Below are 13311 nucleotides of genomic sequence, written 5' to 3'. Positions count from 1 at the left end.
CCTCATCCCCCACAGACAAGGCTTCCGCCCGCACTAGGCCGGGGCCCCTGACATGCTCAGATCGGTTCGCTCAGCTCCTTCATCGTGTCCCCTCCCCCCTCTCCCCGCCCACAAAACATTGTCAAAGTTCAACCAAACCAACCTGATTCGCTCACGTATTTATTTATAAGTCACGAACCAGTTTTTTTGAGTGCACTTTAACAAACCTGTTTGCTCACGGTACGAAAAAAGGACGACCTCCTTTTATTTCTTTCTGTTTCAAGTCTAAATGAATGTATAAGTCGCGGTAAGCTTTTGGCCGTTCTAATCCTCCGAGTTTCCTTCCTTTCGATTGCCATACTTGCCGTTTTAATGTTGCACACGTTGGATAAAAGGTTCTCGGCCCATTGGTTCAAGTGCACTGATAGGGAAACAAAATAACTCTAAAGACGTTCTGCTTTGCTGGGCTTTGGTTTTAATGACGACGACGACTCCCACCAGCGTTCACTCATTTGTGCTCCTACTTAGAAACAGACAATCAATCATGTAGTCTGTGCTTTGTTCCACCCTGTATCTATAGGAAGCCTCCAGGTCTTAGCCTGCCCCCCTTTACCTCCATTCATATTCAGCACTATAGTTTCCACATTCACATGAAGTGGTTAAAATGTTCAAACTGAATGTAGCACCCCCCCCCCGCCCCCCCAAAACACCATCTTTCGAATGTACACTTCCCTAGAGAAAAGCCTGGACCGGGTTCGAGCTGAATGTACCACACTGCCCCCGCCCACCCCAACACCCCCCACCCCTCCTCCTCCTCCGCCTCCCTCGCCCAGTGCGCACAATGCCCTCTGCCGACCGACCTTTGTGCGGCTCGCAGCCGGTCTCCCACCACCCCATCAGACACTTTTTGCTTAGTAAGCCCAGCAAAGCGTTTCACATATAATATCCATCGTCTCTTGTCTCTTTCCGCCCCCGCCCCCCACCCCGCCCTCCTATACAGACAACTGTACTCGCACAATAGCCGCCCGCCGGTCTGAGCATGTCAGGGTGATCCCGGATCATTCCACATGTAACAGCTGCATAAGCTGCCATTTAATTACATTTATCGTGGCCAGACATTTGTTTTGTGTTTTTTTTTTTTTTTTTTTTTTTTGCAGTGAGTTGGTAAAAAATGTGACACCCTTAGCAGATTTAGTTTAGTGTGTGTGGATCAACGCCCCTTTGTCCATTTGGGGGGGGGGGGAAAATCCTGTGACACGATGGTGCATGTGACTACTGGTGCCGTGTTGCTTGACAGTGCCGTCTCTTCCTCCTCTTCGTCAGTAGGTCTATGTGCTTCACCTCCCTCCTCGCTTTTTTTTGTATTTTTCGTTTTTTTTACCAGCTGAAAGCGGATCCTGATGGGTTTTTTTTAATTTTTGGGGAAAACACATTGACTTCATTTATTTAAAAAAACGAGTTCCCTCCCCCCTAACTAACTGTATTAATCCTACTTCATGTTGCGGACGAGTGCTGAAGGCAGGTCCGGTTCCTCATTGGGTATCTTGTTGCGCTCCGGTCGGCCCTCCCCGCCTGGCGTTCACGACGCTTCTCCTGCCAGAGAATGCGCTTTTGAACCTCGAGTCGGACGACGCGGCGGCCTTCAACCTGCTCTCGGCCTCCGGGGCGCAACGCAGTCCGTTCCTTTTTGAAGGCGCGTGCGTACGGTTGCATCAGCTTCCATGGCAGTGCGGTTATCACTCGCGGAACATGCGAGCCGGTCGGACCAGCAGGGGAAGTCGGAAGAGTTTTTCCTGACGGGCCCGTCTCTGTTCTCACATGAGCTGCTCAGCTTGCTGTCAAATGACTTGAGGTTGTCTGCCATGACTGTTACCGGTTCCTCTTTTCTTTTCTTTTTTTTAAAGTCACACATTGTTAAAACTGCTCAAAATTACGCGAAGCGGTTTAAAGATAGCTGTTATTAGATGAAGTACATTTTAGCCTTGTTGGTGTGGATCATTATGCTATTTTTTTATACAGTGAACTCAAAATGCATTGTTTTGCAGTTGAATGGTAATAGAATTTTATACAAAAAATATATATTTTGTATTTTTTGCTGCGGACCAATCTTTTCTTCTTCCCCTCCCCTTTTTGTTTTTCTTTTTTTGTCCAAATGTTTGTTTAGTCGTGAAACCAGTTTGTTCTGAAGTCACGGGAGGACCTTTTCAAAGCTGAATCCTTCATGTTCGTGTTGTTTTTTGTTTTTCTGTTCATTTTCACTTTCCCTTCTGCCAATCACAGAAGAAGGGCGAGTGAAAGCCTCCCCCTCCCCCCACCCTCCCTGGTCAGAGAAGGGGGTGCAGTTGCAGGATGTACTGAAGGAGAAACTTTGCTGTTCTAATTCTTTCTTTTTGCTGTTCTTTGGATGGTCAAGATGTGCTAAATATATCTGTGCTACGAGCTTGATGCTTCAATAAAAAAAAGATGCTTATCTGTGCAACTTTCAGTGTTCTTTATTGAAAAGCGAAGAGCGTCCTTTTGAGGTGGGAAGAAGTTGATACAAAGTCTACTTGCATATTGAATAGTATACACGTAGTTTAATAATGATTTGCCAATTGATTTCCTCTGGAGGGGAGACCCTAAAGATAAGTGTAAAAATGTAACTTAGTTCCAGTTAGTTACTCACTTTAAGACATTTCTTTTTCGATAAACATCCTGGATCCTACATTTCCCAGAATTCAAAGGCTGCTGCAAAGAAGCCCCTCGGTGATATTTACTGTACCTATCCTATATTAAATACTATATATAGCAATCACCTGAAACCTCTGCACACTTTTGACAGTTTGGCCCCATTAGAGCTGAGTCCTCACTTAAACATGAGTTTCATATTTGTAATTGCTTTATTAATTCCAAACTAGTAGCTGCAGCTGTCAAATAAATGTAGTAAAAAAATCCTAAAGTCCTAATATTTGCTACTGAAATGTGGTGGAAAAAGTAGCATGAAATGGAAGTCTGGGTACATCCCAAGTCTCTAAATTGTCGTTTCCTCGCTCCTCGATTGAACCGGAAGTGGTTCTCCGCCACCACATTGACGGCCGTCCCAAAGCTCTTATTCGCCGGAGGAGCGAGGAGGGATCGAGAAGGAGTCATGATCGAGGAGCCACGAGCGCGAGCTTCCAGGAAGTGTTTTAACGTTGGACACGCCCCCTCGCTGTTCATCTGTTATTTGATTGGACGCTGCAGCTGAGCGGACTGATCGCTGGAGTTTCATACCAGAGACATCACAGATTAAACTCAAGCTATATATTAGATTTGTTTTCTGATTCCCCATCTGGTTAAAACACTTTTTACAACCTGTATCTTTCATTCAGTCACGTGAGGCTGATCGTTCCTGACTGTCGGTTTGATGAGTTATATCATTTAAGTTTAACCTGAAACATTGAGCCTAAAGAAATATGCCAGTGTTGAAGAGAAACCATAATCATATTGTGGGTTATTTTATAATGAAGTGACAATCTGAATTTCAAAACAATTCTGTTCCGATGATCATGTTTATGGACACAAACTCCATCAGGTGTTAAAGCGACTGCAGCTTATCCAGATGTGATCAAATGTGATCAGCTGTGATCAGATGTGATCAGATGTGATCAGATGTCAGTTGGCCGCAGTCATCAGAAACCGACATGGCTTCAAGTGAGACATGAGACGTCTTAAAACATATTTCCTTGCGTCCTCTCTCCTCGCTTGGTTTCCTTGCGTCTCTCCATGCATCCCTGGTGGGAGGGACTAAGACGCAAGGAAAGGACGCAAGTGAGGGAAACGGGGATGCAATTTAGAGACTTGGGATGCACCCAAACTAGTACTTGAAGTACAGCACTTGAGCGAACACGTGTCATTTCCTCTCCATGACGACAAGACCAGCACACCTGAGCCTCACCTAGTCATCACCAAATTTATGGTGAATTCTTGCACATTTTTGTTATGGTTCTTAAATGTTCCCTTGACATTTTCTCCTACTGCGCACCAGAGCAAATTCATTGTATTTAAATACGTGCTTTTGTCTTATTTATGAATTATTTACGTCTGTATGTTTTGAAATTCTGATTGTGACATTATAAAATAACCCACACTATGATTTCTCTTAAACACTGGAATATTTTGTTAGGCTCAATGTTTTAGGTTAAACTTAAATTATATAACTCATCAAAACCCGACACTCGGGAATGATCCGCCTCACGTGACTGACTGGAAAGGACGTTACGTGTTATACAAGTCTTTCCTCTCTCCAGCTCTCTCTGATTTTTATTATATACATAATAAAATTTATTGAGGGAATCAGCAGATCTAGAACAGACTTGGGATGCACCCAGAGTCTCACTTCGTGCCTAAATTTCCTTCACAGCAGCAGCAGCAGCCATGTGGAGTGAATCGTGACGTCGCTGTGACGTTTCACCTCCATGTGTTGGGACATGCTCCCACCTGGTGGACAGAGTTTAGCTGCAGAGCCACGAGCTGCTTTCAATGAAATCGGCAGGCTCATTAAAATAAACAGGTCATAAATCTCACATGGAACTAAATGTCATGAATGATTCCACCTTGAGAGACGTTTTTTGGCTTCCTTTAACAGATCCTGAAGGACATGCTGTATACACACGGGTTTGTGTTCAGTTCACTTTGAAATGTAGTCAGTTACTGACTAACTACATGACCATTTTTATAATCAGTAACTCAAAAGAAACCACAGTAATCTAATGGTAATACTTCTGGATTACTATTGACCCTTACACATGCAGTACTGGCACAAGCAGCAGTACTGTGTGTATTCTACACCTGCTGCTGTCTGTTCTCATCGCAGGCCGCATGGAGGACTTTGCTCTTGTGACGCAAGAGGAGCGCTTGATCAACAATGTTCCATTTCCTTTTTCACTGTCAACAAATCTGCATATTCTTATGATCAGATTAAAATCTGCATATAAACCATAACAACAGAAAGGGATATGAGACACACATATATCAGAATCAGAATCAGAAACCGTTTATTGCCAGGAATGTTTGCACAAACGAGGAATTTAGTTAGGCGGAAGGTGCATACATTAGACATTAGACATTAGACGAGACAAACAACAATCAGCGACAGCAACAGTGCAATGATGTCTAAATCAGATAAGGATAAAGTGCTCAGACAACAGATGACATTAATGTAAGTGTATGTTGAAGTGACGTGTGTGTTTAAGTTAAAGTTAAAGTTAAGTGTATGTATCAAGTGTATTAAATGTATGACATGCATGGTTAGTGGGATAACGTATTTAATTCAGCATGTTTGAAACTGAACAGAGAGACAGTTTAGTAGCTTTGTACTCTCTGTGAAAAATATCCTGGCTTTACTTTCATATTCATTCATTCATTTTTATTCCAACCTCCTTAATAGAGTAATACTATGAACCAGATTGTTTATGTTGTTAATAAAGTAATACTTTGAACCAGGTTGTTTATGTTGTTAATAAAGTAATACTTTGAACCGGGACGGACAAAGTGTTTAACTCTCTCTCTCAGACGACAACAGCAGCAGCAACAAAGGACCATTGTCAACATCTGTCTTTTTATCTATTGATGTATCTCACACATCTGGATCCACCTAACGGTTACTTTTCTAATGATTAATCTGACGTTTATTTTCTTTTAGAAATTAATTTACCCCAAATAAATATCAAAACTTGTGATGAGTATTTCAATATTTATTAAATAAATACCCACAATTAGACAATATTTGTCTGTCCCATTCATATGTACACCAGTTCAGGGTTTGAGGGGTTTAGGGATGACATTGGGTGCAGACCTGCAGTGGCGCTTTGCCACTAGATGGCGGTAACTTACTCGAGGCAGGAAGTCGTCCACCTTCTCCACCAAAGAAGAAGAACATCTCCGCTGTTGTCTTCCGCCGCTCGCATTCACGTGGAGGGGACAGCAGCGCGTGCGTTTCATGCAGCCGGCAGGATAAAGACGAATAACAACAGAAAATGACGTATTCGGACGGAATAGTGTAAGTTTGACAGTGTTGCTTCACTGCAAAAACTTTTAAACTTCACTGCGTTCATAGCGCGCGCACGCGTGTCTTCTTCGTTTAGTGCGCGTTAAACTAGGACAGCCAACGTTAGCCGAGCGTGGCTTCTTGTCAGCTAACATTAGCTCAACTAAAGACGCAGCTTTCCTCCAACATAAAGGTGAACTTCATCGTGGCACGTGCTTCTATATTCAGTGCACACCACTTAAAGTCGAGCTCTTGTTTAACATGTCAGTCACGTGAGCGCGTACCTGGTTTAGCTAGCTTCAACGCGCTACATGGGTTAGCTCAGGCGCATCGATGAACTGTTATTCATCAATTATTAATGCTCCTACGGGATGGGTACTATTTTCATTTATATGCTTATTGTACCGTAGTACCAAATACTCGTTCTGGTCTACGTTTGTGTTGCTAAAATGATTTAATTAAGTACATGAGCTGTATTTACAGTAAATAAACTCTAGAGTAAGTAACCACATGTTCATGTTGAGGAATGAGCCGGCCTGTTGTGTTATGTTTATTTAACAGCAGGTAAATATCAATCAGTTATGTTTGGTGGGAATATGGTTTCCTTTTATCATGTTCACGTTAGTATAGATAGGTATGAAATGTCAATTTAAGATATTACTAAATCTTGTAATGTCAATATGGGCCATATTTATATATCTTGTATTGTATATGCCATTTAGCTTAACTAACATTGACAATATTATGAAAATTCTTAATTATTTTTGTGTTTGGAGTTATAATATTGATTATAATTATTCTATTAAAGACCAATAATGATCAAAATTAGGATTTGTTGTGAATCAATATGTCTGCCGGTTCTTTCAATGCCATTGCACTTTTTCTCGAGCACAATCAACTTTTAAAAAGTTTTTTATATTTAGTTTAACTTGGCAAAGGACAGAGACCAACAATACCCAGCAATAACATGGAACAAACACTTGAAACACAGAATGAGTCATGTTTAACGCTCATTTATAATAATAATAAACTGACTGCCTTTTTATTATAATATTATTTTGTGTTGCCATTAACAGCACCGTGCAGACAGTCATCTTCCCCCCTGCGTTTGTTTGTGTGTCCATCCTCAGAAAACCCAAGACAAAGCGGGCCAAGCGCTTCTTGGAGGGCAGAGCGCCCAAGCTGATTGAGGATGTGAAGACCGCCATGATTATGAAAGGGGGGAACTCCAGTCTGACCGTCACACAGGCCCTCAAGGACATAGTAAGTAACCTGACTGCCCTCGAGAGAAAGACCTTCCAGGCACGACTAGTTTCACACAGATGCACGGGCTGTTTTAGAGGTTTAATAGTGCAGATGTTAAGGTGACTCCAGCCATGATGACGTCACACTGTTCTTTAAGTGACTTTTTATTTACCCTTTTTTTAAATGTTATTCCAATAGAGTAGGATTTCTCTATTGGAAAGTGGGATAGTTCAGCTACTTCCCGTAAGAGACTTCAACTCGTGCAACGCATCGCACGTGACCTACAGGAAGAAAAATGGATCTTGAAGTCTCAGAAATTCTTAAACCTCTGAGATTAATTGAGTTAACGATTCATGTAAGAGGGCAGTTTCTCACCTTTTTACTTGAAGCGTGACAGACGTTATCAGCACAATGTACTAGTTGAACTGAGCCTTTCTAATTTTAAAATATCAAATCTTTTTTTAATTAATTTTTTGCTGTTTATAGCTCTTTAGTTGGGGTGGCCTACCGTGCATAACAGTGAAGTCTGCCTACAGTGAGACAGGACGCCTGGTCCCAAAGTGTCTTTGAGGAGAGGAGTGTGTAGCACAGATTATCAGAGGGATTAAACTGAAAACTGCTGACTCACTAATAGAATTATGTCTTCAAACCCTTCTCCCTTCAAACTCCTTCTTTTCCCCCCGCAGTATTCCTTGAAGAAGCCCAATGCTGTGATGTTCAAGAAGTAAGTGAATTTACGAAGAGGAAACATTAAGTCTGAATGAAATGAGCGTTATAAATACATTTAACTTGACATTTGTTTTCCTTGTTTAAGACATTCTATACTCCGCAATTCAAATCCCAGTTTTCAGTGCAGATACAAGCTGAGCCTTTTTAAATGACTATTTCATGTAATTTAATTTTGTCGGCTCACGATCAATATTTCTTGTTATGGTTTCTGCTGAGAATGAAACTATCAGAATGGTTGTTGAAATCAAAAATAACTATTTGAGCAACAATGACGATTTCCTTAATACCTATCCTTTCAGATTATTGGTGTTTTCGAATCTCTTTTAAGATGTAAACCAATTGGAAAATCTTATGGAACGTAATTTAAATTAACAACTGACCCAAAGCAAGGGACTCAGAAATAAACCCACGATCCAGCAATTGTTCCTAAATTTGGATTTGAAAAGGAACGACGGCGTCTCATGTTGAGTGAAAACCGTTCACCTTCTCAGAAACATGTTGAGCTGACCGCTGCGTATTTTCTTTCCAGGAAGAACATAACGCGTCCGTTTGAGGACTCGACGTCCCTGGTGAGTGTACAAGAAGCCCCCAAACAATTTGATACATTTGAATCTGTCGGGCACGTTATAATTTTTGCTAATCATTGCTCTCTCGATCAGGAATTTTTCTCCAAAAAGTCCGACTGCTCTCTGTTCCTGTTCGGCTCCCACAACAAGAAACGGCCCCACAACCTTGTGCTTGGTAAGTTATGTTTTGGCTCATTAAATGTACATCGAGAGACCAGTTCGATGAAAACAATATAATAATAATAATGTACGTTATTGTTCCTTTGGTCTGTCTACAGGTCGTCTGTTTGACTTTCACGTGCTGGATATGATTGAACTTGGGATTGAGAAGTTCGTCTCTCTGAGTGAACTCAAGGTAATGTTTTTTTTATTCTCAGTCAGTTCAAACGGCGAACAACTTCTGCCGTTGCTATGGTTACCTTGCAGTTCGATATACGCTGAGCACCGAACAACGCGTTATTTAAGCAGTCGTTTGGGGTGTCCCCATGTACGGCTTTAGTAGACCGTCTATCAGCCAATCAGAAACTTCCCATGGAGTCTTGGAGCAGATTGCCCTGAAAAAGAAATGGTGCAACAGTTTGGAAAATGCACGCCAGCTTGGGATAATAATTGGAAGCAGCGGGGGAAACGGCTAGCAAGGCTACACCTAAAGTGAAATTAAAAAAAGAAATATATATGCTCACTAATTACCACAGATTTGAATCTGTTCACCAAAGCCACGTTTCCAGCGAGAGGTTCAGTTTGTTTCACATTAGAACGGCTGTTTTTGTGGTTTCATTAGCAAATTAGTAGTTCATGGTACCTGGTTCTTGGTTTGGTTACCACCTCAATCAAGGTTCCAAGCGAGCTGAGCCGATACCAGAAGGTGGACCCAAAACACTGCAGACAAGACATCCTGCAAAAACCCATCATTTTTAAATATCTGTCAATAGTGACCTCATTTTTAAAAATTCACTTGGCTGAAGAAAAAAAGAAAATGTCAGCCTGCAAAATTGATGGTCTTTTTTTTTTTGTTTTACTGGTTGCTCATGTGATTGAGAGATAACTGGTAATAGCACACAATCCCCTAAGATCTAGTTATGTTGTTGTTGCAGAACACCAAATGTCCCGAGGGCACCAAGCCGATGCTGGTGTTCGCAGGGGAGGCTTTCGATATGGACACCGAACACAAGCGCCTCAAGAGTTTGCTCATAGGTGAGCACCAATTCTGCTCTGCGACTGCGTCTCTACCGTTTCCTCTCCTTTCTGTCCCGCTGCTAACACCAGTCCTTGTCCTTTTCCTCCGCCCCGCCTGTCAGACTTCTTCCGAGGTCCCACCGTGACCGCGGTGCGTCTGGCGGGTTTAGAACACGTTCTGCACTTCACGGCCCTGGAGGGGAAAATCTACATGCGCAGCTACAGGTCAGTTGGTATTTGGTTAACGAACGATATTAAGAACTGGGTTGCATCTACATGAGTCCGAGTGAAGCTCGTGACCGCCACAACGGAGGTACTGATGTCCTTTGTCGTCGCAGGTGTCTGTTGAAGAAGTCCGGGTGCCGCACGCCGCGGATAGAGCTCGAGGAGATCGGTCCGTCGTTCGACTTGGTCGTAAGGAGAACACATCTGGCTTCAGATGACTTGTACAAGTTGTCTCACAGACGGCCCAAAGGTGTAAAGGTAAACATCACCCCCCCCCCTCTCTCTCTCTCTCTCTCTCTGTCTCTGTGTGCGCTGTCCTTTTGATGGGACATGAGAATATTAAAGTGCGTACGGGGAAATTGTTGGATGACCTAACGGGGGTTTTCTCTCCACTACATTCAGTAATTTATTCATATGACCAAGTTGATACTAAAGGTCTCTTAGAACCACTTTACTACCCCCATCGAGCTCTTCTGCTCTTTAAACATAAACATCCTGGCCACAGTGCGTTAAAAGAAGCAAAGTTTGTCCTGAGGGTGGCGCCAGAGGAGACCACATTGTTGCCTGTTTCATGTGCCGATTTTAACCTCTACACAGTGACCATTTTAGGACGGCTTGCGCTCTACATTGTTGGGCTTGGTCCAACTTTAAAACCAGACTGTCCTCAAAGGTTAACGCTAACATTAGCACTAAACACCGCACTGACCCTCCATTGGGTCAGACACTCACCACGCATGCTGGGCAGCCCAACAATGTCCCAACCCACATTTTGCTATTTTTCATAAAGCGCAATAAATCTAGAATGTTTGCATTTAATTAAATGTAGCTGATACATAGGCAGAGTATACGGTCCGGCAGTGTGGATGAGTGGTACAAATTGACTTGAGTATTTCTGTTGGTATATTGTCGAGTAAATCATGACCAAAGTACGATGAAACATTCTCTGAAAGCAAGCGAGCAAAAGTCTCAACCTGACATGCCGTTAACGCTTCTCTCCGTCGTCGTCACAGATCAGGAAGAAGAAGAACATTTCCCGCGACGCCTTCGGCACCAAGTTCGGCCGGGTGCACATGCAGAAGCAGGATCTGACCAAGCTGCAAACGCGCAAGATGAAGGGCCTGAGGAAGAGGGGACCGGCGGTCGAGGCAGACCCGGACGCAGAGGCGCCCAAGGTGGCCAAAGTGGAGAGCTGAGGTGGCTTCTAAGTCCTGGACACGTCACCTTGTTTATCAGACTGACCATGTGCTTAGCATTGCCAGCTTGTGCTGGTCAGGAGCGGCACGCACATCTACTATTCCCGCCCCCTATTGTTGTGTGTGTGTGTTGCCCCACCTTCTTTTTCCCCTTATTACTTTCAGATACTTCTTTGTCTTGAACATGATGATGGCTCGGTTCTCTGGGGAAATCACTATAGCGTCAGAAAAAAATTAAATAAAGTCCAACAAATGTTTTCCAATGGCAGTTGTCTGCCTGAAATGAGCAGAATTTCCGTTTTGTATGTTGGAGTGTGCAAAAGTTGGATTTCACCAACAGCACTCGCATTACAGGAATTAAAGCAGTCTCTTAATTACGTCTGGTTGTTTCGAGATTTCCTTTTTAGAAATTGTTTTCCTGTGTTCAACTGTGTCGTGCCGCTCATTCATGGCAACTTTTTAAAGGTCTCGGAATTTACCCTCATTTTTACTCTGGTCTCGGACAAAGAGTACTTTGTTTGATTTTAACACTACAATTGCGGGGATATCACTAGATTGCCTGAATCTGTTATTTATTTGTTAACAGTACCTTCATTGCTCATAGGAAAAAAAGGAAAATTCCTACATGCAATTCTGCCCATGTGAAAGTGCCATACACTTGCATTCTCTCTACTGTCCATCAGGGGGCGCCCTGGTTGCAAAAAGAAGTCGGATTTTATAGAAAAATCTGAGAAAATGACTCTACTGCTCAATTGATTTATTTCCTCATTAACATTCTAAACATGAGTTTGTCTCACTCTCTAGTTTCAAGTCTTCAATACAGCATGATGATCATTTAATAAAGTATGGCTCATTTAGAGTCAAACAGACCATACAACAGTCCATGGAAGTTAATTTAAAACTTTCACTCTACTTATTTGTTTGTTCTGCAGGGGCTGCACACCAATCAACAGTGAAACTGGAAGTGAACCAGAGAGGCTAATTTTCACCTGCTGTCCACGGCCAGATAAATTTAATTGTTTTATTCATAGTTCGGTTGTACTTGGTGTCACTTCTTCCTCCAAATAAACAGGATGGACGGCCAAAATGTGGCAGTTGAGGTGTCAAAATTATAATTCTTATAGGTTTACAATCATAGTCTTTATAAACTGTCTACACACAACATGGCAATAAAAGAGTTAAAATCAATTTGAGGAGTGACTGATTTGTTTACAATTTTACATACACATTTTTATTTATCATATTTATTTGCGCACACAATGGACAATTCTTCCCAAATAGTGCGACGCTTCTAATGGTTTTAATCGTCACACACTAGTTAAACCCGTAGTCTTTATCTTGCTGAATTTTCATTAAAAAAAAAAGTATTCTAGGATTAGATACCACTTCCAATAATCCCTCAAATCCAGCTTTATCTCTTTTAAAGGATAGAAGACAAAATCTCTAAATATGTGGTCATGTCCTGCAATGTGTACACTGCAATAAAACCAATGTCATTCATAACACACACACACACACACACACACACACACACACACACACTTAAAGGCCGCCTCCACAGGTATTAATGTATGGCTGCCTGTACCACTAACAACTAGTTTTCAGTCAAACGACTGATATGGTTTCATTTTTTGCGGGGGTCATTTTGACACTATTTTACATAAGTATTTATCCTATACAAACTGCCTTGAGTCAATCTATTTAGTAACTATACTTCTAGGGGGATCATAGGAGGCTTTTCAGGCCTCTTTGGCTTATGACCTCCATCCACATCACACTTCTCCCTGTCGTGTTCTCCTCTCTGCACACATCCTCCTGCATCTCTGTCCATCTGCTTGCTTTGCGGTTTGTCTATTTTTAGCAGCTAGAAAAGGGAAGCGAAAGCTTTCATAACCGCAGTGAGTAAGCCGAATGGAGGAAAAACATTATGCTGCTGCGTATCCGGTTGTGCCAAACGAACTAAACCAAGTAGTGCGTCTGCAGTTCACTCGTTTCGCGACTTCGTCACGGTTGAACGACGGGCGTCCAATCAGCAGCAGGCTTCCCCGAAGCCCCGCCCCCTCCGCGCTGTCTATTTATAATATTGCAACAGCAGCTTTTTGACAGCTACTGTAGGACCAGATGCTGCGTGGGACCAGCGCCTCTCTGACCGGCTTCACCTCCACGGATGCGGCTTCACCGTAACGCGAAA

The 13311-nt window shown here is 42.5% G+C and overlaps 1 protein-coding gene across 2 annotated transcripts; it reads left to right on the top strand.

Annotated features, from left to right (window-relative positions):
- The first annotated feature begins 5905 nt into the window (after window positions 1-5905).
- On the top strand, window positions 5906-12285 carry rpf2 (ribosome production factor 2 homolog). Of its 2 annotated transcripts, XM_079214930.1 has the most exons (11): window positions 5906-5998; window positions 7117-7249; window positions 7918-7955; window positions 8490-8529; window positions 8620-8701; window positions 8805-8881; window positions 9621-9720; window positions 9825-9927; window positions 10041-10185; window positions 10938-11121; window positions 12053-12285. In XM_079214930.1, exons 1-10 carry the CDS (start codon window positions 5976-5978, stop codon window positions 11118-11120), a joined length of 924 nt encoding a protein of 307 aa, XP_079071056.1. In that variant the 5' UTR covers window positions 5906-5975; the 3' UTR covers window position 11121; window positions 12053-12285. The 2 variants fall into 2 exon arrangements, with proteins under 2 accessions (XP_079071056.1, XP_079071057.1); XM_079214931.1 differs by lacking the exon at window positions 12053-12285 and having other exon boundaries at window positions 10938-11499.
- Window positions 12286-13311: the final 1026 nt, after the last annotated feature.

The sequence above is a fragment of the Taurulus bubalis genome (genome assembly GCF_910589615.1).
Source record: "Taurulus bubalis genome assembly, chromosome: 3".
Lineage (NCBI taxonomy): Eukaryota > Metazoa > Chordata > Actinopteri > Perciformes > Cottidae > Taurulus > Taurulus bubalis.
Note: the sequence above shows the minus strand (reverse complement) of the source record. Positions and strands in the feature narration are given on the sequence as shown.

What these genes read in the sequence shown, in the direction of transcription:
- rpf2 (XM_079214930.1), top strand. Translation starts at nt 5,976, where the DNA reads ATGACGTATTCGGACGGAATAGT. An exon ending in ACGTATTCGGACGGAATAGT is followed by an intron (nt 5,999 to 7,116) that starts GTAAGTTTGACA and finishes GTCCATCCTCAG; the next exon opens with AAAACCCAAGACAAAGCGGG. An exon ending in TCTCTCTGAGTGAACTCAAG is followed by an intron (nt 8,882 to 9,620) that starts GTAATGTTTTTT and finishes TTGTTGTTGCAG; the next exon opens with AACACCAAATGTCCCGAGGG.